The 25,639-nt window shown below is 36.2% G+C and overlaps 1 protein-coding gene and 1 non-coding gene across 2 annotated transcripts; one reads left to right on the top strand and one right to left on the bottom strand.

Annotated features, from left to right (window-relative positions):
* Positions 1-2,105: 2,105 nt before the first annotated feature.
* Positions 2,106-7,316, top strand: LOC145687286 (uncharacterized). Its single transcript, XM_081760757.1, has one exon. It carries the CDS (start codon positions 2,106-2,108, stop codon positions 7,314-7,316), a length of 5,211 nt encoding a protein of 1,736 aa, XP_081616883.1.
* Positions 7,317-24,642: 17,326 nt separating this feature from the next.
* On the bottom strand, positions 24,643-24,714 carry TRNAC-GCA (transfer RNA cysteine (anticodon GCA)). Its single transcript has one exon. It is a non-coding gene; the product is annotated as a tRNA-Cys (tRNA).
* Positions 24,715-25,639: the final 925 nt, after the last annotated feature.

Here is a 25,639-nt window from a genome sequence, read left to right as displayed (position 1 = left end):
TATTTTCAATCTTTTAATCTTAACAAATGGTTTGCAATGCTTTTAATGGTTAATTTTATAACATGTAGATCGTCATATAAATATGTTTATTATTTTATTTATACAGATTCCTGGGCATTACCAGCATCTATGGATTTAATCCCATCATCAGGGACGTACGCAGGAATTTATTTCGGGAGGGGTCTAAAACGTTTCGGGGGGGTCAAAATACAATTTAAGGCTAAATTATATGAAAATTTCTAAAATTGCCCCTAAAAATAGACTACATTTACAAAAAAGTCGGAATTTCGGGGGGTCCGGACCCCCAGGTCCTACCCCCTGCGTACGCCCCTGCCCATCATGTATGATGGGTGATGTTCCTTGGCTTGCACACTATGTGGGGAACTGGGGAAGGAAGAAAAGAATAGGGAAGGACGTAAGCGATCTGGACCTGTATGTTAAATACAATCCCGACATTTGCCTGGTGTGAATAAGCAAACCCGGAAATATCTCAGGATGGTTGACCTGAAAAAAACTGTTACACATTTTCTACCGAATGTTCGCACCGGGAAGCGAACCCTGGGAAATTATACAAATAAGATTAAAATTATATTGATTGTTATCATCACGTAATAATGACTTAACAATTTGAAATGATCTTTTTCAATATAGCACCTACCTTGAACTGGGTTTTTTTTAGAATGTTACTTTCATCAAAATGTGTATCCTAAGGGCGGAGTAGGGAGTTAAAATTTATGCCGAAAAATAGATAGCTCACGAACTTCTCAAGTTGAGCGGTTGAAACTCGAAATATAAATTCATTGTTCAATTAAGTTTACATGACTTTCAGCGTTTTCGAAAATTCTGGTTTAAGGGAGAATGTAGGAATTATCCTAACTATATATAAAACTACATGAACTGACATAAAATAACGGGTACTTCCGGTTGACGTAGAAAGTAGAAATTTGACATGATTTCCAAAAGCGAATGTTTTGAATTTTTATGGTGTCTAAAGGGGCGATGAAGGAATTCTCCATGCTATTTAAATTGACCTTTTTTCGATCTATAATCACATATTTTAGGTACTTGGATTTGGAATAGGAACCTGAAATTCGATATATTTGTACGTTTTTGTTAGTTACCCAAGTAAATCACCAAAAATACAAATTTCCAGAGTGGTTTTATGGAGAAGTGAAAAATCTTTCCCATATTATTTATATAGCACATCTACACCCCAAAATGTTTAGAAGTTCCGGCAGGATTAGAATCATGAAATTTGGCATGATTGTAGCCTCCCGGGATTAACCCACATGAAAATTGCCAAAGTGAGAGTTTTTAGTTTTCAAGGGGTCTAAAGGGAGATGAAGAAATGTCCATGTTATTTAACCTCCGAACGGCCAAGTGGGATATCTAAGGTCCCCCAGATTATTATTTTTTGAAATCATTTTGTGTGTTATTTTCTTAGAGCATTGCTTCTTTAGCTATGTTAATATTTTCGAAGTATGCATATATGTTCATGCTATGGCCATTCCTACAAAGCTCTTCGTTTATTTGTTATAAGCCTTGGGGGACCTAAGGTCCCCCACTATATACCTTCACACCATCTAAAATTTTGTATTCACTTTTCGTTATTGTTCAGAACTAGCGTTCTTCTCAATAAAAACTAACGCCAGTAAGTAAATGAAGAGGCAGCAACATAAAAACTAATACTTTTTCTCCCCAGCTGGGGTGAGTGTGTGTGTGTAAAAACGTGACACCAAGAAAGCAACGGTAGCTACGTGTATTGTGTTAATATAGCATTAATCGACATATAACAATGTTCATCTAGCAACTTTGTTTGTATTTATTGAATTCATATAATATTGTGTGTTATGAAATACAAATATATTGAACAGTCTCAAAGCAACGTCGAAGAATTATTAAGAAACCAGCGCCTACATAAGGATTACATCGACCAAATGGTCCTCCGGGCCGGATCAGGATTCTACAGTGCAGTTAACAAGGTAGGTAGTGAGTGCATATTTCAATATAATATTATCCTTGTATCACTTATACAAAATAAGCCTGTAAAAGCAAAGCCTCATTTAGAACGTAAGTGTTAAAAGTGTATTTAATTTGAGTGAAGCATGACGGACAGAATGAAAGAATTAGTTTTCAAGAGAGGTCAAATTAAGGCCAAACTCACTCGTTTTAAACCTTTTGTAGATAGTTTTACAGAAGATCAGAATATTACGCAGTTAGTGTTACGTTACGAGAAAATAAAACAGTGCTATGATGAATTTAATGCAATACAATCCGAAATAGAAATGTTACAGGGTTCATCAGAAATTGATCAGGAAACGCAAGAAAGAGAGCAATTCGAGAATACTTATTTTGATTTAGCAGCTAAGACGGAAGTGTTCATAAATCAACACAGCTCCAGTGCAAAGAAAAATGAAAACAATGAAGCAAGCAATTCTAATCCATCAGTTAGGTTGCCGGTGATAAACCTTCCGACCTTTTCTGGAAGCTACGATGAGTGGTTGTCGTTCTATGACACGTTTCAGGCATTAATACATAACAATAGCACATTGCAGCCAGTGCAAAGGTTTCATTATTTACGTTCTTCTCTACGTGGGGAGGCGCTTGAAGTAATACAAGCCTTGGAAATTTCTTCTGAAAACTATGACGTAGCATGGACTTTACTCAAAGAACGTTTTGAAAACAAAAAGTATATTGTTAACAAACACGTCAAAGCTTTATTTGAAATGCCAATGGTGGAACGTGAGTCGGCTGTTTCGCTTAAATCTCTTTTAGACAGCACAGTAAAACATTTGAGGGCTTTAAAATCATTAGGTCAACCGACAGAAAGCTGGGATGCATTACTTATTTATTTGATTGCGACCAAACTAGACAATACAACACATAAGGAGTGGGAGAAAACACAATCAACGAATGAATTACCGAGCATGTCACAGCTGACACAATTTTTACAACAGCGTTGTCAAGTTTTAGATGCAGTTGATAATAATCGTAGACCTAAAGACACACCCTCAGTTCCAAGTAACAAATATCAACAAACAAATAAGGCAGGCAAAAAGAGTTCTTACTCAACGACAGCACACATAACGTGTTCCGACAACAATGCATGTCCCAGCTGTAAAGGCTCACACAAATTATTTCAATGCCAATCATTGTTGAAAAAATCTATAGGAGATAGAATTAAAGAAGTTAAACGTCTTTCTTTGTGTATAAATTGTCTCAAACGAGCACATAAGGCAAATCAGTGCTTATCAGGTAATTGTAAAATATGCAATAAAAAGCATAACACATTATTGCACTACTCGCGTTGTCCATCGCTCACTAGAGCGAATGAAACACAAGATGAAAGGGAAATAGGTCAAGGTCAAAACACGCTCGCTGCAACCACATCAGTCGATCAGGAATGTGAAGGTAAGAATATTCGTTCTACAAACAGTGTACCGCAGAATCTTAGGAGACCACCAAGCGTTATGCTATCCACAGCTGTAGTATATGTTAAAGATAAACTGGGTAATTTTCAAATGTGTCGAACACTTCTCGATTGTGCTTCTCAGTCCAATTTTCTAACAAACAGAATGGTTCAATTATTGGGACTAACAAAGAGTAATAGCGTTGTACACATAAATGGTATAGGTAATGCTAATACAAGGTCATGCCATAGCGTTCAGGCTACAATTAAGTCAAGATATAACAATTATTCAGCCACATTAGACTTCATCATATTGCCGCAAATATCACAAGACTTGCCTATGGTTCGTGTAGACACGTCATCGTGGGAAATACCTTCCAACATTGAATTAGCAAATCCTAGCTTCAACATACCACAGCGTATTAACATGTTATTGGGGGCGGAAGTATTCTTTGATCTACTTTGTGAAGGGCAAATAAAACTCAAGGCAGGGTATCCAACCTTGCACAAAACATTGTTTGGCTGGATTGTAACGGGAAAAATAAACAATCAACCACACATTTCGACAAATGTGTGTCACCTCTCCACAACAGAAAAATTACACGAGCAATTACAAAAATTCTGGACGATAGAAGAATGTTCAACAAAACATCCATTAAGTCAAGAGCAGGCAGAATGTGAAAGACACTTCAAAGAAACACACCGGAGAGACGAGACTGGGAGATTCATCGTCAGACTTCCCTTTAAAGAAAATGTGGGGAATCTTGGTAAATCCAAGGAGATTGCAACGAGAAGATTTTATTCAATGGAAAAAAGGCTTATGAAGCATCCTGAGAAAAAAAGGGCATATATAGCGTTCATGAAAGAGTACGAAGATTTGGGCCATATGGAAGAAATAACTAGAGCAGAGAGCGATACAATGATGCCAGACTACTATCTTCCCCATCATTGCGTAATGAAGGAGAACAGTACTACTACCAAACTCAGGGTTGTATTTGATGCATCGTGCAAAACAACTTCTGGACTTTCATTAAATGACACGTTGAGAGTCGGGCCTACAATCCAAGAAGAATTATTTTCCATAACAGCAAGATTCAGGCAACATCAATACGTCATGACAGCTGATATAGAGAAGATGTATCGCAACATTAGGGTACATGATTCAGATGCAAACTACCAGAAAATACTGTGGAGAGAAAACCCTCAAAAAGCAATAAAGATATATCGTCTCAAAACTGTAACATATGGTACTGCAACAGCTCCTTTTCTAGCCACTAGATGTCTTCAGCAACTAGCCATAGAAAAGAAGAAGAATTTCCCTAAGGCAGCAGAAGTTGTAATGAGGGATTTCTATATTGATGATCTTCAAACAGGAACAAACACGAAAAAGGAACTACATAAATTACAAGGTCAACTCACAACTCTTCTGCAAAGAGGTGGTTTTTGTTTGAGAAAATGGTGTAGCAACGACACTTCACTGCTTTCAAAAATACCCAGTGAACTTCAAGAATCAAATTTCACCATTCAACCAAATGATGATTGCATCACAAGAAGTTTAGGATTGTTGTGGAATCCCATTAAAAACACATTTTCTTTCTCTGTCAAACCAAGAAACAACCCTCAACAAATCACGAAGAGGACTATTCTTGCTACAGTAGCGAGCATATTTGATCCCTTAGGATTAGTAGGACCAGTTATTCTTAAGGCAAAAATATTTCTGCAACGTTTGTGGGAATTAAAATCGAATTGGAATGAAAAGGTTCCAGCCCCATTGCATTCAGAGTGGGAAACTTTTGAGCAGCAACTTCAAGAGTTGGAATCACTACATGTTCAGCGGAAGGTTATTCAAAAAACACAATCGCAGGTAAAAATTCATGGATTTTGCGACGGATCTCAAAATGGATATGGAGCTTGTATATATGTAACATCTAGTACAAAAAATGGAAAATTCACAGCAAACTTACTATGTTCAAAATCTCGAGTAGCACCTTTGAAGAAGACAACTATTCCTCGCCTAAAACTTTGTGCAGCTTTGTTACTTGCACAGCTAACTCAAAAAGTAATACAAGCATTACATTGCAAGATCGATAAGGTTGTTTTATGGTCAAATTCCACCATTGTATTAGCATGGATAAGAGGACCTTGTTCTCAATGGAAGACATATGTTGCAAATCGTGTAGCGGAAATTCAACAATTGACTTTTAACTATGAATGGAAACACATCAGAACAAAGGAGAATCCAGCAAATCATATATCGAGAGGATTAACACCGTCAGAAATTCTTGATAATAAATTATGGTGGCATGGGCCTTCATGGCTATCTGAGAAATTAAACTCACAGACGAGGGAAGATGTTTGTGACCTAAGCGATGTTCCCGAGCGACGAAAAAATACAGCAGTAATGGTTTCTACAACACCGTGTCAACTCTTAGACAGATATTCATCATTAAGAAAATTGCAACGTGTAACTGCTTATTGCCTACGATTTACACACAACATGAGAAGATCTAATTGTGACAGACAGCATGGACATCTTACAGTAAGTGAATTACATGAAGCACTCAAATGTCTTATTAAACTATCACAACAACAAGCATTTCACAAGGAATTAAATGCATTGAGATCAGGAAAGGAAGTCGACAACCAAAGTCAACTGAGAAATTTAAACCCATACTTGGATGAGAGGCAAATCATCAAAGTCGGAGGAAAATTAAATGCAGCAGATCTTACTGAAGGACAAAAACATCCTATTGTACTTCCAGCTAACTGCAACTTAACAAAGTTAATCGCTCAAAAAGAACATAAGAAGCTATTGCATGCCGGGCCTCAATTATTGTTATCATCCTTGCGACAATCATATTGGCCAATACGTGGACGAAACTTGGTTCGCCAAGTTGTGCATCAGTGTGTCACATGTTTCAGAAACAATCCTAAAGATGGTAAACAAATAATGGAAAATCTACCAGCTAACAGAGTTCAACCAACAAAACCATTTCTTCACAGTGGCGTTAACTACTGTGGGCCCATTTACCTTAAATCGAGTAACCGAAGGGGAGCCAAACTCCATAAGGCATATATAGCACTTTTCGTGTGTTTTGCAACTAAGGCGGTTCACATTGAACTTGTTAGTGATCTAACTACAAAGGCGTTTATTGGAGCATTAAAGCGATTCATGGCTCGTCGAGAAAAATGTGCTAAACTGTATTCTGACAATGCAAGTAACTTCGTTGGTGCAAAAAGGGAACTACAAGAATTGAAGACTTTATTTGAATCAGAACACCATAAAGAAAAATTACATAATTTTCTAGCAGCTGATAACATCACGTGGGTCTTTATTCCAGCAAAATCACCAAACTTCGAAGGCTTATGGAAATCATCAATTAAATCTCTCAAATATCATTTAAAAAAAGTCGTGGGAAATGCTTCACTCACCTACAAAAAGATGAACACTATTTTGACACTGATTGAGGCTTGCTTAAACTCTAGACCCCTAACACCATTATCAAATGGTCCAAACGACCTACATCCTTTAACACCAGGTCATTTCCTAATAGGCGACGCACTCACTACCATGTCAGAACCTAACTTAAAAAATATTCCTGTCAACAAACTTTCGAGATGGCAATACATACAACAACTTCATCAGCAATTTTGGTCCAGATGGTCAAAGGAGTATCTATCAAGTCTTCTAGAACGATCCAAGTGGAGAAAAAAATTCCCCAATCTTCTGGAAGGTAATTTGGTGCTCATCAAAAAAGATAACATTCCACCTCTAAAATGGAAAACTGGACGTATTGTGCAATTGTTTCCTGGGAAGGACGGAATAGTACGAGTGGCGACAGTGAAAACTACCAGAGGTACAACAAAATCTATTCGTCAATTGTGCCCGCTTCCTAAGGAGAGTTAATGTGTTGGTGTTATTCATAGTGTGTACATTGTGTGATTCATAGTGTTGTGTTGTGTGTGCATTATTCTGTTTATGTTTATATCATTCATTCATAACTTATGTTATCTATTGTTGTGTATATTAAGTTCATGAACCAAATTAATCATTCATAAATTTGTTGAAGGAATTCCTTCAAGGCGGGCGGTATGTTCAGAACTAGCGTTCTTCTCAATAAAAACTAACGCCAGTAAGTAAATAAAAAGGCAGCAACATAAAAACTAATACTTTTTCTCCCCAGCTGGGGTGAGTGTGTGTGTGTAAAAACGTGACACCAAAAAAGCAACGGTAGCTACGTGTATTGTGTTAATATCGCATTAATCAACATATAACAATGTTCATCTAGCAACTTTGTTTGTATTTATTGAATTCATATAATATTGTGTGTTATGAAATACAAATATATTGAACAGTCTCAAAGCAACGTCGAAGAATTATTAAGAAACCAGCGCCTACACAAGGATTACATCGACCAGTTATAGTGGGGGACTCTAGGTACCCCATGAATATTAATAATCTTTATGATGAATTATTAAGTTGCTGATAAAAGTAATTATTTACGTTACGAAGTACCCTGATTGGAGTCAGTTTCACAGTTCCCGTCGGAAGGTTTTCATAAAGGAACTTTGCAAGGAAATTGCTCTTCCATATGTTGTTTACCGCTTGCAAGTCACTCCAAATTTATCAACGTAATAAATTTATCAAATTTATTGCAAGTTTACTTTTGCGTCATGTAAATATTAGAATATGTTTTTCAAAAAAAAAAATGACATTTCTGTATAATCAGTACGAGGTGCATGAACGCGTTTGCTGTAATAATCGGGGAGTTCAAGATTCGAATTCCGGGCTCGGCCATCATTACTGAGACTTTCCTTCTTGTCTTCAGTCTCACACTATAAATGTCAAGAAGATGTCTTTCAGCAGAATTAGTAGTATATAATTATGCCCACAGAAAATAACTAAACAGTGGAGACTGATTATACCTGTACGACAGAGATATACAAACAGGTAGATAGATAAACCAAACTACATGGCACAATAGCCCTAAAGAGCTAAGGCCTGCCCCTTGTCTTTTGTGGTTTGGCAGATGATCAGCGTACCGCTTTTCCCAGGCTGGACCGACTTCACTACAAGCCAGCCCAGATAGATATATAGATGTATGTAGGGGGTATATGTATGTATGGACGGAAGAACGTATAAATAGGTAGGAAGGTAGATCGATGAATGTAAATCATATATATCGGGTGTCTCAAAATTCTCCTAACGTAGGGTAACTCCGTTATTATCAGAGTTACAACAAAATCTAAGACGAGAAACCTTCTCCAAATATCTTTTCAATCTAAAGTGAAGGGAGGGAGTTTTTTTTTTTTATCGAACGAGCTGTTTGGGCTGTATACTCTTTATGCGCCCAATGTTAATTTAAAATGCAACTTTGGCATTTACCTGGACCCACAGCATAAGTGAATGAAGTTACAGTATGGAATGGGGGCTTGCCATCGACACGTTACCGTAAAAGATACAAACTTGATTCACTTACGTTGTAGGTCCAGGTGAATTGCAACGTTGCATTTTCATTTAACATTGGGAGCATAAAGAGTATATAGCCTCAATGGCTCGTCCGATTAAAAAATTCCTTTACTTTAGATTGAAAACATCATATTTGGAGACGGTTTCTAATATTACATTTTGTTGAAACTCTGATAATAAAAGTTACTCTATGTCAGGGGACTTTTGGGACACCCTTTATATTAGAGTTATCAAAAAAGACATAGAAACGCCTTTCCTGAGACTTTGATAATATATTTTATTGGAACACGTCTAAAATATGTGTCTGATGACACTGAAACAAAAATACAGAAGGAAGTGAATCGAGAAAGGTGTTCCATGTGCAACAGAAAGCAGGCAAAGTCAAAGATTACATGTGAAATCTGTAAAGGATGGATATGTAGGAGGTACAGAAAGACTGTTACAGCTGTGAAATGTAACAACTGTGTATAAAATCTGAATGAAAAGATGATAAATTGCGAAGAAGACATGTAGCGAAATATACAATATAGATAGTAACATTAAAAATGTATTACTAAAACTTTGTTATAGAAGTAATGTTTGCAGTTGCATGTATATCTTAGCAGTACATTATCAAGCCCAAATAGACATATAGACACTGTAACAGGAGTTCTGCAAAGAAAACAAGGCAATAAGAACAAATTTAACACAATCTCTAATGGTATCACGTAGGTCCCCCACTTCACCGTTTATGTCATGATTTTGAGCTTGGCTGTGCGAGGGTTAAATAGGTGTTTTCTTGGGATACAAAATCTTATTTTTTTAGATAACTTAGATAATCTCATATCTTGTACTGCTATGAGAAAACTGGGACTCCTTTATCGCTTCACTGACATAAAAAAATCCTAATCCCTTAAGCTTGTTCTATAAGTCATATGTTGCTCCCACTATTGAGTACTGTTCTCCTATCTGGTCTATGGCCTGCCCTACTCATTAAAAAAAATAAATTCCCTAATTAATTTATTTTTAGCCATTGTATCCTACCGAGTACCTCACCTCCGAACACTTCCCAAAAAAATGACGTTTTAAAATCTCTAAATATCAATACTCCCTTAGAGAGAAAAAAATTTCTGACCTAATATTTTTGCAAAAAAAAAAAAAAATTGTAAATGGCCACATATCATATGAACAGTTGTTAAGTCAGATCAATTTTTGCGTTCCCACTAGAACAACACGGTCTAGTGATTTCTTTTACACTCGAGCGGCGAGAGTTAATATTGCCCAAAGGTCCCTTCTAAACTGAATTGTCAGTACCTATAATCAGTTACCAGAAACTGTAGACGTTTTTTCAAGTGAGTATACTTTCAGATTATCTATAAGTAGAAATGCAAAAAAGCCGGCTTTTTTGAATCGATGTTTTTTTTGCACATAAAAAGCCGGCTTTTTTGGGAAAAAAACGAGAATTTTGGAAATTTTGGCTTTTTTCATTTTCATGATTTTTCTGTTTTAATAGCTTTCTTATAGTATACTCTAAAGCTAAATAAGATTTCATGACCTGAATGCCATATTTTGCTTTGAAATTCACCATCATGATGAATGGAGCACATGGTTTATGAATTAAAGTAAGCATAAATTACGTAGTATTTGAGGGCAATTTTAGAAGCTGTTTAACCTTATTTTAACTTCTGAATCATCGACATTTTATTCTTCTCTAAATCATTTCTTTTTAGTCATCCGTGTTTCATATCTTGGAGCTTAGAACCCTAGCTTCTAGCACATAATTAAACTTATGTTTTTCAATATATCCATCAGAGCGTACTTCCACATTTCCGTTATACTGTAGCTGCACAATGATTTAACAATAATCGTCCGGACACAACTTTGAATACCATTTGATAGAAATAATCAGTATCGGATTTAGAAAAATATTTGGAAGTTTTTTTTTTTTGAATAATGTTTGTTTTTTCTAAAAATTCCTAATTTTTATTTAAGAGGAGCTTAAGTTTATGAGTACAGGCATAATAAATATTTCGTTTCGTTTGTATGTTCAGCTATAATCTTTCAGATACAACCTTGAAGACCATTTTTTACTGATAACACAGGCCTACAGAAAAAAAAATTTTCTTGGTGCCTAAAATTTTAGAGCTGATTTTAACTATGTGTGGGGCGCTGAATCCAATAATGTAAGCAGTTTTGTTCTATCAGCTCTACTTTGGTAGATACAGGCTACTGTACCAGTAGTGTTATTTACGTTACAATGTATGTGGAAGAAATATTACAATCCAAAATAAATATGTAAATTATAAATGATGTAACCACTATTTCTGCATGCTTTTTGCAATAGTATACAAAATAAGCAAAAGAAATACAAATATTCTCGTAATAACAAGTTTGAATATGATCTTATAAACTCTGCAACTCAAATAAATCCTACTGTGCTCTATAGAGATTTCTATTTGGAAGAACGGCGTTCTTTTCTCATTAGTGCTGCTATCTGTCGGTACTAAACGGAAACTAGTCATATAGTAGTTCCAGGAACGTCCACTAGATTGCATTGGTATTCTACTTGGCTAGTGGATCGTAGTTGTTGTCTTGCAGGTGGAGTTGTAACGAAAAACACCCTTAATCCCCCTTCTTTTTCAGAATGACCACCCCGGGCCAAAATCCATACTTGAATAGAATGAAAAAGAATATCACACATCTAAACATTCAAATACAGACCCGCCCACCAGGGAAATAATCCTGAAAAAAGCGAGGAGAGCTTTCGCCGGTACTGTATTAAAAGGCCGCGTAGCGCACCCAGAATATGTATAGGTATAACTCTCACCATTAATTTACGAAAAATGCAAGCAAAAATTCTCAGTTGTTTCAAGGAAGTTAATTAGCAATGACAAAACCTACTATTTCAATTTTAACAAGGATAAACAATTTATTATAACAAAAAGAAAAAAAAGTAATAATAATAAAAAAAACAAATAGTACACAAAATATTAACAGTTCGATATTAATAGTAATAAGAAGAACAAACAATCTTACTGTTTTCTGATGGAAAAACAGCCTAGCACACATAAAAAAAAAAGTCGCCATTCCAACATGGCTTACACCAACCACTATGTTTCGTCTTTTCAGTAATCTAACTTTTCAATCAGCAATATTTTACACTTGCTCGAGACTAAATATGTCAATTCAGAAGTATTTATCATTTTTCAAATACCTTTATGAGTATACTCACGAAATTTCTGATGATACATTTACACCAATTTTCACAAAAAAAAAAAAAAAATTAATTTAACAGATTTGAAAAAGAAACACTACGTACCTCGAAGAGTGACCAACTGACGATCTACGTCAGTTGATCCATGGCTTCCATTCCGGGTTCAAAACCAACCAATCACAATCCGGATTTTACATCACGAGGACCTCGTCATATTACCTTACCAGCTGGTACCAGATCTTCATATATATTTTCTTACTACAACACAAACCTGATTTTGAGACCAAAAAGGTAGGATGGAAAAGGGTGAAGGGAGAATAAGGTCGCAAGTCTCCATATTAATAAAAGATGGCGCCATCTATTTCCTAAATAAATCCATAATAACAAGTGACCCACATATTCGTGACGATCCACGTCGTCACACATCCCCCTCCATAGATGAAAAATTTTACCCAAAGAAATTTTTCATTAGTGACCAATTTTCAATAAAATGAACAAATTAAATCATCTTAACCAAATTTGAGGAGTACCTTACACATTTTTCAATGAAGATGAAATGAAATGATGATGGAAAAAAGTGTTAGTAGATGATTGATTGATTATGAAAGTGAACAATAACAACAAAATATACACACAAAACCGGTACCCTCAATTCTCATTATGCTTTTCAATTATCACTGATGTTATTAACATTTCTATGTTCTCTGTATAATTTTGCTAAACTTGTATGGGTAACAACCATTTTACCATCTTCAGTCTTACATTGAAGTGTGTTGGCAGTAGGTTTAGATACGACTGTCATTGGCCCCCACCACTGTGGCATCAATGACTTTGTTACGTTATCTTTCAAGGAAGATTTTAATTGAGACTTCACCAACACCCTGTCTCCGACAGCAAACGTGACTGGAAGCATCCGCTTATTATACAACCGACGCCTTGCTTCCCATGCTTTATCCATATTCACGAAAGCTTGCTCCCATATTTGGGCATTATTAGGTCCCTCCAAATCCTCAGGTGTAATACTCCACTTTACCATCAACGTATCCACCGGTTCTCTCCCAAAAAACAGACGAAATGGACTAAACTTAAGCTCCGCATGTTCCGCAGCATTAAGACAAAATTGGAGCTCATTCAGGAAACGCACCCATTTCTCCTGCTTACCATCCAGATATGCCCGAAGGCTCGTTTTAACCAATCTCACATATTTTTCAACTGCGTTCCCTCCTGGAAAATACGGAGAACAGCGTATGTGCTTTATCCCATTACCAAACAAAAATTGTTTGAAGTAGGCCGATGAAAAACAAGGGCCCCGGTCCGTGGATATAGCTCTAATAAATCCATATTTACAGAAAATATCATATAGCGCCTTAACTACTAACTTACTAGTAGCATTGCATAAGGGAACTAAATGTAGATAACGACTCGCATTATCTAAGCACAGAAGGACATACTGATACCCGAAACTAGACGGCAACGGCCCCGCTAAATCTGCGTAATAATGCGCGTTAACTTCCTTACAATATTCCGAAATTAGTTGTCCTTGCGGAAGAGTATTTCGTGCCTTTACTAATTGACACTCATGGCACGAGCGAACGAAGTCCCGCACTTCGTTGAATATATTTGGCCAAGAAAAATATCTACAAATCTTTTTGTATACCTTCAACAAACCTAAGTGCCCGCCATTGGGCAATAAAGTATGATAATAGCTTAGTAGTAGAGGTCTCAAAATACGTGGGACGAGTATTTTATAAGGCGACACCTTCGCCTTGGTTTTTATGTATAAAGTATCTCTCATTAACTTATATTGTTGATGCTCTCCGCCATGACTCTTTACCATCTCATAAATATCCTTAGTATCTGCCTCTGATTGCTGATACTGTTTAATGTCCTCATGTGCTAGCGGTAAATTCCACAGACTATACATATATCCCTCTGAGTCATTAAAAGGACAAGGATCAACATCAATATCATTCGGATTTATCTCATAAATCCTTGAAAGAAAATCTACCTGATAGTTCTTATAAGACGAGACATGCACTATTTTAAATCTGAACTCAAATAAGTTCTGTACAATATTGGCATATCTTCCTAAGTTCTTAGGGTTTCGCAGCATATTAACCAAGGCACTATTATCCGTGAAAATAGTAAACTCCGAACATAAAAACGGGCGAAATCTCATTACCGCATTATATATAGCAAGAAGTTCAAGTTGAAAAATAGTGCGATTAAAATCGGCTGGTTTCAAAGTTTTACTGTAGAACCATACAGGACGCAATAAACCTTGCTCATCCTTTTGTGACAAAATAGCCGCTTGGCAACGTAAAGTTGCATCGGTATGTAAGTAAAAGCGCTTACTCATGTCTGGAATTCGCAAAATAATTTTTTCAGAAAAAGCCTCTTTTATTTGTGCAAGACTCTCATCCTGTAACGGACCCCACTCAAACTTCACCTTCGGAGATCTTAATCGATTCATCGGTTCTACGATACCTGCATAATTATCGCAGAATTTAGCGTAAAAATTTAAAAATCCTAACATTTTACACAACCCCCGGCGATTTACAGGCGGACGGAGATCCTGTATAGCTTGCAACCTATCTGGCAACATAGATATCTCACCATCTTTAATAAGAAACCCCAAAAATTCTATACTACTTCTCAAAAGTAAGCATTTATCTGGTGAGATGGTTAAGCCCCTTTTCGCAAAACGCGATAAGACTTCTTCTAATAACCGATTATGTTCTTGGATTGTAGAACCAAAGATCACAATGTCATCTGCATAGTATTCTACCCCGCGCCCACGTAAGTCTCCCAGGATATCATCCAAGGCCCTCATAAGTGCTTGTACTCCGACACAAATACCCATGGGGATTCGCAAATATTCATATAATTTATCCTGTACGGCGAATGCTGTGAGCTTACGACTATTGGGAGTCAACTGTAACTGGAAAAAAGCTTTTTTTCCATCTATCTTGCTTACATATTTAGCTTTAGCGAGCGAACTAATACATTCCTCTATATTAGGACATGGCAAGCCGTCCCCACAAATGAGCCGATTCAGTTTAGAGTAGTTGACTACTAATCGAGGTGACCCATCTTTATTACGCACTAGGAAGCACGGAGATCTATATTCAGACTTAGAAGGTTGTATCACACCATTTTCTAATAATTGTTCAATTAAGTTCGATAACTCTTGTTGCTGACTTTTCGAAAAAGGATATTGGCGCTCCCGAACTACTTCATCGGACTTTAATTGAATAGTGTATTCTAAGTCACTGATAGTACCAATTCGGTGGGTAATGACATTCGCATATTTATCTAATAAATATTCTACATACTGAACCAAAGTAGGATCTTGTTTCACCATATCCTCATCAATACCATTCAAAATCTTAACCTTTTCATCTGTACTAATTTCCCACTTATCGCTTTTACATTTGTTAAATGCCAATAGTAACGGATCCCCTTCCTGACCCAAAACATCAGAAGAATTATAATCTTCATTACTATAATAAGACGTTACATCATTATTAACACACTGTTTTTCTCCCTCTATTGACATAGAACTAACAGAGCCACCTACATCCGCGACACTTTTTCGATTAGAATTAAAGCTGGAATTCTCTTTTATTTTCGCAACCGAATGTTTATTGTTTCTCAGACCGTTTACTGTTTTATGTTGTTTCTTCTGGAATGAATGCTTTTTGTCAAACCTGTTCTTTTCCTCTCCATTACCAAACATCCTTGGACCACCAGACGAAGTTCCAGAGTCGCTCTCCCTATCAGCAGTAGTTTCAGGAAAACTCGAGCGAGCGGAGATCAATTGCCTATTTACTCCACGTTTGTTCTTTCTTTTGCTCCAGGGCGTACCATCGGGACTAGAGAGATCTCCCAAAAATAGCCTAGCGGATGACCCTCCGTCGCCAGGACCCCTGGAATGACAAGAAGCCGCAGAAGAATTCGTTTGGAAAGATGAGGGGGAGGGGAAGTCAACAAGAGGGGTTGTAACATTTCCTTTGCTAAAAACAACCTTAGATTCATTGAAATCCACTAAAACTCCTTCCTGACGAAAACAGTCTAGTCCCATCAAAATGGGAAATTCCAATTCTTTAAACAAAAACAGTTTGCATTTAAAGGTGTAATCATTCACCGTAAACGGAACCAAAACTGAAGGTCTCAACACCATAGATTCGTTATTTATAGTCTTTCCTTTAAAACACTCTTTATAATTTACTTGCACATCACTAGAGTTTTTAATTTTATTGAAAAGCTCCAAATTCAAAAGATTAGTCACACACCCACTATCTAAACAACTATTCACTGCAATTCCACATACTTTAACTTCAATACACGCTGCATCATCTTTTTTATCTAAACGATTTAAGTTCCTATTAGTCTTATTTGAAAAAGAAGAAAATGTTTTTGAACTTTTGTTTTCTGGGCATAGTCTCACTGGATGTGGACCCTGACACTTGTAACAGCTTATAGTTCTACGAGAATTCTTAAAGTCACTCCTTACCGGAGCATCCGGCAACCCTGTTTGGGACGTCGTTTTATAACTAAACTGCTTCATATAAAGTTCATGATACCTGTATTCACTAACTAGTTTATTAAGTTCATCTATTGTCTGGGGTTTTCTTTGGTAAAACAACCGCTCCCTTATGTTCGGAAGAACGCCACTGGTAATAAAACTAATCAGCTTTTCGTCCCCACAACGCAACTTCAAAAGTTTATCAACAGTGGTTACACGCTTTACAAAAGCTTTTAAATCCTCGTTATTTTCTTGATGGCGATACATATATTCTACTATTATTCTCTGAATAGCACATTCTGATAATAAATTATGAAAAACAAAGTCACGTGCAAGATCCCAGCTTTTACATGTATGTGGCAGCTCGTTCAGAATTTCCTGCAGTGGACCCGTAACTTTCCCACGCAATGAATACAAAACCGCAGAAAAAGGAAAACGCTCAATATTACAAAACTCATCAATCTTTTGAATAAATTGATACAATTTTAAGGGATCCGTACCATCACAATTCTCTAATGATTCCATGAATGAACGTAAAACCAAAAACGCTGATGATTGTTCCATCTTATTAAAACAACTATTTTGTGTCAATCCAGATAGAGTTTCAGCTCTAGCTTCTTCGTTCACCGAGCTAAAAGGTAAATGACCAGGCTGACTGCCAGCTGTTTGCACACACACACTACCATCCGGCTGTGTGGTTGTGTTATCAGTGCCTCTACCTTGACCTACTACAACACCCGAACCAACAGGTGCAGACTTGCTGTTAGCAGTTGTTATGGACAACAGCAGTTTCTTAGCATCACTTTCATTCATAGAAAATATTTTCGATTGCTTTTCTTCTATAGTCATATTCAAAAATGCATTAACATCCACAGGAATTTCGTCTATAAACTCTTCATCAAAAAAGAAACTAGAATCCCCACCTACAGCCATTGTTTTTATTTTTGGATACGATTCTATACTTATATACCAGATAGTATGGGTTCGATCCCCGGAACCAATTCCTTGAATTGCCGTACAAAGACTTCCTACAAGGTACCCAATTAATATATACGAGCAAGTAATTACATGCACAGCACTGACTTTATATGCCATTAACATGAAAGTAAACAACTGAATTTAAATTTAAATTTAATAAGTGAGAGTATTTTAACCGAGTTGGTCACTCTTCTGTAACGAAAAACACCCTTAATCCCCCTTCTTTTTCAGAATGACCACCCCGGGCCAAAATCCATACTTGAATAGAATGAAAAAGAATATCACACATCTAAACATTCAAATACAGACCCGCCCACCAGGGAAATAATCCTGAAAAAAGCGAGGAGAGCTTTCGCCGGTACTGTATTAAAAGGCCGCGTAGCGCACCCAGAATATGTATAGGTATAACTCTCACCATTAATTTACGAAAAATGCAAGCAAAAATTCTCAGTTGTTTCAAGGAAGTTAATTAGCAATGACAAAACCTACTATTTCAATTTTAACAAGGATAAACAATTTATTATAACAAAAAGAAAAAAAAGTAATAATAATAAAAAAAACAGTACACAAAATATTAACAGTTCGATATTAATAGTAATAAGAAGAACAAACAATCTTACTGTTTTCTGATGGAAAAACAGCCTAGCACACATAAAAAAAAAAGTCGCCATTCCAACATGGCTTACACCAACCACTATGTTTCGTCTTTTCAGTAATCTAACTTTTCAATCAGCAATATTTTACACTTGCTCGAGACTAAATATGTCAATTCAGAAGTATTTATCATTTTTCAAATACCTTTATGAGTATACTCACGAAATTTCTGATGATACATTTACACCAATTTTCACAAAAAAAAAAAATTTAATTTAACAGATTTGAAAAAGAAACACTACGTACCTCGAAGAGTGACCAACTGACGATCTACGTCAGTTGATCCATGGCTTCCATTCCGGGTTCAAAACCAACCAATCACAATCCGGATTTTACATCACGAGGACCTCGTCATATTACCTTACCAGCTGGTACCAGATCTTCATATATATTTTCTTACTACAACACAAACCTGATTTTGAGACCAAAAAGGTAGGATGGAAAAGGGTGAAGGGAGAATAAGGTCGCAAGTCTCCATATTAATAAAAGATGGCGCCATCTATTTCCTAAATAAATCCATAATAACAAGTGACCCACATATTCGTGACGATCCAGTTTGAATATGATCTTATAAACTCTGCAACTCAAATAAATCCTACTGTGCTCTATAGAGATTTCTATTTGGAAGAACGGCGTTCTTTTCTCATTAGTGCTGCTATCTGTCGGTACTAAACGGAAACTAGTCATATAGTAGTTCCAGGAACGTCCACTAGATTGCATTGGTATTCTACTTGGCTAGTGGATCGTAGTTGTTGTCTTGCAGGTGGAGTGACATGTTGGAACATGTGAGTTTTGTTCTGAAATCATAACTTGTATCGCGTATACTAAGGCTTTATATTTAACATCCGTGTTAGTGGCCTGAACATAAAATGAGTTCAAGTCGAAGGAGTTGTGTTAACCATCCTGATGTGTTTTGCTACATATGTGGTGAGTACACATTTAAAGACAATAGAAAACATATCAGTGACTTTGTAAAAAAAGCATATCATGCATATTTTGGTGTACGCCTAGGGGACCAAGATAAAACGTGGGCTCCACATATTGTGTGTAAAATGTGTACTGAACACTTGCGACAGTGGACAACTGGAAAAAGAAAAAGTCTTAAGTTTGGTGTTCCAATGGTTTGGAGGGAACCCACAAACCATGTTGATGACTGTTATTTCTGCCTGGTAAATGTTACGGGTATGAATAGAAATAACCGGAACAAGTGGACATATCCTGATCTGCCTTCAGCAAGACGTCCAGTTGTTCATTCCGATGAAATACCAATCCCAACGTTTCACCACTTGCCAGAGCTTTGTGAGACTGAAAACGAACGTAGTGAACATTCTTGTGACATGGATGATGGAAGTGACAGTGATTATGAGGGAATGTCAACAATTCCTCAACAGTTTAATCAAGATGAGCTAAATGATCTAGTTAGGGACCTTAATCTTTCAAAAGAATCGTCTGAATTACTTGCTTCCAGATTGAAGGAGAAAAACGTACTAGAACAAGGAACTAAAATCACATTCTACCGAACAAGGGAAAAGGAGTTTTTACCATTTTTCACTGAAGACACAAATCTCGTATTCTGTCACGATGTTAGAGGTCTCCTAGAACACATGGGTCTTCCAGAATACAATCCAGATGATTGGCGCCTGTTTATTGATAGATCCAAGCGAAGTTTAAAATGAGTCCTTCTACACAATGGCAATAAATATGGCTCAATTCCAATCGCTCATTCAACACGACTGAAAGAAGAATATGAAGCAATTACTTTGGTTATGGAAAAAATTAAATATCAGGACCATCAGTGGGTGATTTGTGTGGATTTAAAGATGGTGAACTTTCTTCTTGGACAGCAAAGTGGCTACACAAAATATCCTTGTTTTCTATGTATGTGGGATAGCAGAGACAAAGCAAACCATTGGTCAAAAAAAGAGTGGCCGCAGAGAGACGACATGGTTGTTGGTAAGAAAAATATTATTAACATGCCTATTGTTGAGTGTGACAAAATCATTTTGCCACCTCTACATCTCAAGCTCGGTTTGATGAAGCAGTTTGTAAAGGCGCTAAATAAGGACGGGCCGTGCTTTGCTTACATGGGAAACAAGCTACCTCAGATCAGCACAGAAAAATTAAAAGCTGGAATATTTGATGGTCCCCAAATAAGACAACTCATGAAAGATCCGGCTTTCGTGGAGTCCATGAATGAGACTGAACGTAGAGCTTGGACCTCATTTGTAGAAGTTATCAAGAATTTCCTTGGCAATAATAAAGCTGATAACTATGTTGAGCTAGTGAACCAGATGCTTAATGCATTCCAAAAACTTGGATGTAATATGAGTATCAAAATTCATTACCTGCAAAGCCATTTGGACCGTTTCCCAGACAACGTAGGCAGTCTGAGTGAAGAACAAGGTGAAAGATTTCACCAAGATATTAAAACAATAGAGGACCGCTACCAAGGAAGATGGGATGCCCATATGATGGCAGATTACTGCTGGAACCTAAAAAGAGACTGTGCAAAGAAACATTCAAGGATGTCACGAAAACGAAGCTTCCGAAGTGTTGAATAGATCGTTTTGAACAAATTATTTGATTTTTTATTCATAAAAACTATTATAAAATGTAGTTACAGAGTTATTATGTACTTGATGTTTGTGTTTATATGGTTTTCATTATTTTCAAAGTGTTCCAAATAACAGATTTAAATGTCATAGTTTTCTTTTCACTTACAGTAAAACAGCACCTATGCAATTTTCAACGTTGTAGCAGGTCAGTCTTGCAATTCCTATATCTCAAAAACTAAAGCTGTTAGGGGAAAACTAACGCCATATTTGGATTCAGCGTCCCAATTCTACTTCAAATCAGCTAAGAAACACCCGGCACCAAAACCACTGTAAGCCAGTGTAAATTTAGAAAAATATTTTGGGAGGGGCCTTTTTATTAATGCTTAGTTTTTTCTAAAAATTCCTATTTTTTATTTGAGGACAGCTTGAAGTTTATGAGTAAAGGCAAAACTAATAATGAGTTTGTTTTAGAAATTCCGTAATTTCGGGGTAGAGGCTTCAATCTGAAAGACATCCCCACCCCTAACCCTCTTTGCAAATCCATCACTGCTGGTAACTAGTTATAACAAAGATTTAAAAACGATTAGAAAGGAAGTCGGCCAGGACACACAGTACACGCACTATCTCTACATTCACAGATGGGATTAAGAAAACTTTTGTCAAAATGGTCGAATGCGGGGTTGAATCCCGACTTCACGATAGAAGCGCGAAAGCTAACCACTCACTCATGTTTGGTGCGCTTAACTTACATGTATTCTCTCTTTCTCTTTCTCTGTGGCCACAAAAGCTCTCCACTGACTTCTGTCCTTATCCAATTCAATACAGTTTCTACTCTGTATTCCTATTTCTGCTATATCCATCTTAATATTGTCCTCCAATCTGGGCCTAGGTTTTCCTAATGGACGTTTCCCGATTGGATTTCCAGTTCAAACTTTGAAAGCGTTCCTACTTTCTTCCATTATGGCTACATGACCTGCCCACCTGATCCTCCTAGACTTGATGGCTAACGATGTTTGGTAAACCGTATAAATTATGTAGTTCCTCCTTATGAAGTTTCCGCCATTCCCCATTCCCGTTCCTCTTGGGTCCAAATATTCGTCTCAGAATTTTATTCTCAAATAATTTCAGTCTACATCCTTCCCTCAGCGTAAACGACTAGTTTCACAACCATAAAGCATAACAGGCATGATTATCACTTTATATATTTTAAGTTTTAAATTCCTTGACAGAATTCGCGACGACAAAATATTTTGAACTGAACAATAACTAGAATTTCCTGATTTCAGTTGACATTTAATTTCTTTGTGGGTATGATTTTGATCTGGTAATACTGATTCAAGATTTTTGAAAATATCCACTATGTCGAAAGTGTTAATTGATATTTTAACGCACTCATAATTTGCCATTACTCATATCCTTGCAAGCGTTTAATAAAGCCTCTGCATTTCTTTCGATTGTTCTCCTATTAGATTTACATCATTAGTATAGGCTACACCATAACCTGGTAAACACCATTCAACTTTAGGCCCTGGTTCCTACCTTTGATTTTTCTTATAGCGTACTCCAGAACAAAGCTGAATAATAACGGCAATAACATATATCCTTGTTTCAGGCCAATCTCGACGTGGAAGCTCGTATTTTTCTACTTGGACTATACTCTGGGATTCATTTAAACACTTAGTAAATCTAGCTTTTTCGGTATTCCAAATTCTGTAAGAATGTTGTACAATGTTTCCCTCCTAACCGAGTTGTAAGCCTTTCTAAAATCAATAAACAGTCGATGTACTGGGTAATATATTCCCATTTCTTTTCGAGTATTTGTCGAATGGTAAATATCTGATCGATTTCGACTAAATACACACTGATAATCTCCAATAATTTCATCTCCGTATGGGGTCATTCTTATTAATATAATGTTGGGAAATGCCTCGATAATTATTACAATCAATTTTGTCTCCTTTCTTGTGAATTGGAACAGTGATTGATTCTTCCACTCTTTTTAAATGTATTCCATAGTTTTTTTTTTCTTTTTGGTAAAAAAAATCGTAACGATATGTTGAATTTTCTTGTTAAAAATTCAGAAACCTTCAGGACTGGGTAAACCGTGATGGTGGTTATATATTCTACAGCCTAGGAAACCATACGCTCAGATGAACCGTCTATTACGTATATGATCCATGAACAGAAAATTTGAACAAGCTTAAGGAACAGTCAGTGCATTACAAAATTTGGAGCGTTACCGATTTTGCATATCCGATGCACCTGATAGGTGGTAACAGATTATTACGTTTGTGATCAGTCAGTGAAAAATTTATTCGAAATATTCATACAATGTATATGAAAGTTAAAACTTAACTGAAAAATTTCAAGAATGCACAGAGCTACGCGAAACGAAGCTCTTGATGTGCATATTTCTCTCATGTTTTTTTCTTTATTTTGCTTCAAAAAGAGGGTGTGATATTTTGAAGTAAAAATACTACATACAATATTGCTAGTTATTTATGTATCATTTTTAAGTACTTATTGTATATAAGAGTCTAAAATATTATTACATATATTGGTTAATCTTTTGGAATTCGTAATGTAAAAATGTTAAGAATTAAAAAAAAATCTTTTTGAAATTCACGGTTTATTTTCGAGGTTTCATATTATTATCTGCATCAACCACTAATTAAATGAGTTTTTTGTTGTAGAGAAGCGAAACAAATTCTGCATTATCAGTTTAAAGCAAAATTTTCAAAAAAGCCCAAAATTTCCCAAGCAAAAAAGCGAAGCAGAAAAAACCGAGTTTTGTTCCAAAAAAGCCGTTTTTTTTCTGAGCCCTTGCATCTCTATCTATAAATAAGCTATTTTTGTAATGTCGCTGTTGTGTTGTACCATCTTGAACTCAAATTGTTATTAAATTTTATGTTATCAAATTGTTAAAATGTTTCAGTGTAAAATAGCCTAGTGCTGTATCTGAAACCTGTTATAAATAAAATAAATAAATAAATACAAAAAGAAACTTGAAATTCGATAGAATTCGTTTTAAGAAGTGCGAGAGCGTAGACTGAGTAAACGCGGGAGTCAGGGGGCGAAGCCCCAGCTGGGCTAATTTCATGAAATGCTAAGAGCAAATGCACGAAGTTCACTCTTGATGCAAAGACTGATACATAAGAGACGTGAGGCCGTAGGCTGAGCAAACGCGGGGGTCGGGGGGGCGGAGCGCCCAGCTGCCAAAAGGCTAGTTTTAGTACAAACCATTGATTAATTTATTACAGAATTGTTCATAATGCTTGTCATATTATCTTCGACATTTCCAAGTATAAGTGTTTTCATTTTATTCCATTTATTTATGTAACTAAATGTAATGGCATGCTGACATTTTCAACTTTGCTCTCTCTTTTGTTTAGAACTTACGGTGATAATTTCATTTCTAAAGAAAAAATGACTTTAGTTACATTTAGTTCCAGAAATAAAGTTGGCCCAATGCTCTGCCACATAACTGAAATATATCTCGTTGATCAAAGCTATTTATGGAGAATAATTAAAGATAACTCAATTTAATTTATAATTGCAAACTTATTCATATATTTTTATTAAGATCTGGAACGGTCCTTATGCTTGTAAAATCCTACCTCACTTGTAAGAAAAAAGCAGATTGTAATCATATTTTTTATTTTTCTTCTTCCTATTTTATCAATGAAAAAAACAAACACAAAGCATGACGAAGATTCGAATCCCAATCTATGCGGATCCGATCAGCCGCGGAATAGCATGAAAGCATAGTATACCTACTCTGTACACATCATAATAATAAATATGCATCGAGACGCTCATTATGTCCTATTATCGGAAAGAAAAAAAGTAAAATGAAGGGGGCACCTGGGATTGAACCGGGGACCTCTCGATCTGCAGTCGAATGCTCTACCACTGAGCTATACCTCCACAACCACTAAACCTGTTCCTATCCTACTTCAGGCACCATACAATGTTATTATCTTGAAGGAATTCCAAAATATTGTGTTATCAATTAAACTATTTCAAATAAATGCATTAATGATGGAAGTCAATATTTTAAAACTAACACTAATTGCTTGTTAATATCAATTAGAAATACCGTTATTACAGTGTGTGATCAATGGTAATCTTATATGGGGACTTAAAATATTGAAATAAAAAAAAATCAAACTAGTGTGTTGATGATAACAGTGTGATTTAAAAAGGTGTCAATAATTTTATCATCCACATAAATAGCCTAGCTGTTACGTCACCTCATTAGATAGATGAGAAAGCGGACGTAATGAGTGCGTTAAAGAAAAAAAAGTAGTCGTAGAATGTCCTATGAGAAGAAACACTTCTTGAAACAAATTTCCTTTCCTACTTTGTTAGGGCGCGGGGGTGAAAAAGGGCCCGGCCAAACCAAACGATTTCATGCTCTCCTAATGCGATTCCAAAGGACAGTATGTACCCATCAAGGAATATCTACGGCTCTCTTGAATTTCCTCGCAAATTCTTCTTTCCTGCGAGGTCATTTTTGAGAAAGTGAATTATGTAACATGAAATAATTGCATAAGTTAAGGAGAAGATATTTTATGTTTTTCATGTATAATAGTAATTTTTGTTTCCAAATTTGCAGCTATTTTTCATTCTGCACGTAAATGAAAGTGATAAGTACATATGGTACTACATTTAAGTCATCTATGTACTGTTCTACCTACATACAGGGTGCATCATTTATAATGTCCAACTGTAAAAGCGGAGAAAACCAAAGTGGAAGAAAAACTAAACTTTGCACGAATCAACTATCAGGGCTGACCCTAGGCAATTTGATGCTCCGTGTAATGACATCAGTTGCCTCCCCCTCTTTCTC

The sequence above is a fragment of the Thermobia domestica genome, chromosome 6 (genome assembly GCF_964235325.1).
Source record: "Thermobia domestica chromosome 6, izTheDome1.hap1.1, whole genome shotgun sequence".
NCBI lineage: Eukaryota > Metazoa > Arthropoda > Insecta > Zygentoma > Lepismatidae > Thermobia > Thermobia domestica.
Note: the sequence above shows the minus strand (reverse complement) of the source record. Positions and strands in the feature narration are given on the sequence as shown.

Excerpts from the sequence above, each read along its gene's own strand:
- LOC145687286 (XM_081760757.1), top strand. The coding sequence starts at position 2,106 with ATGACGGACAGAATGAAAGAATTAGTTTTCAAGAGAGGTCAAATTAAG.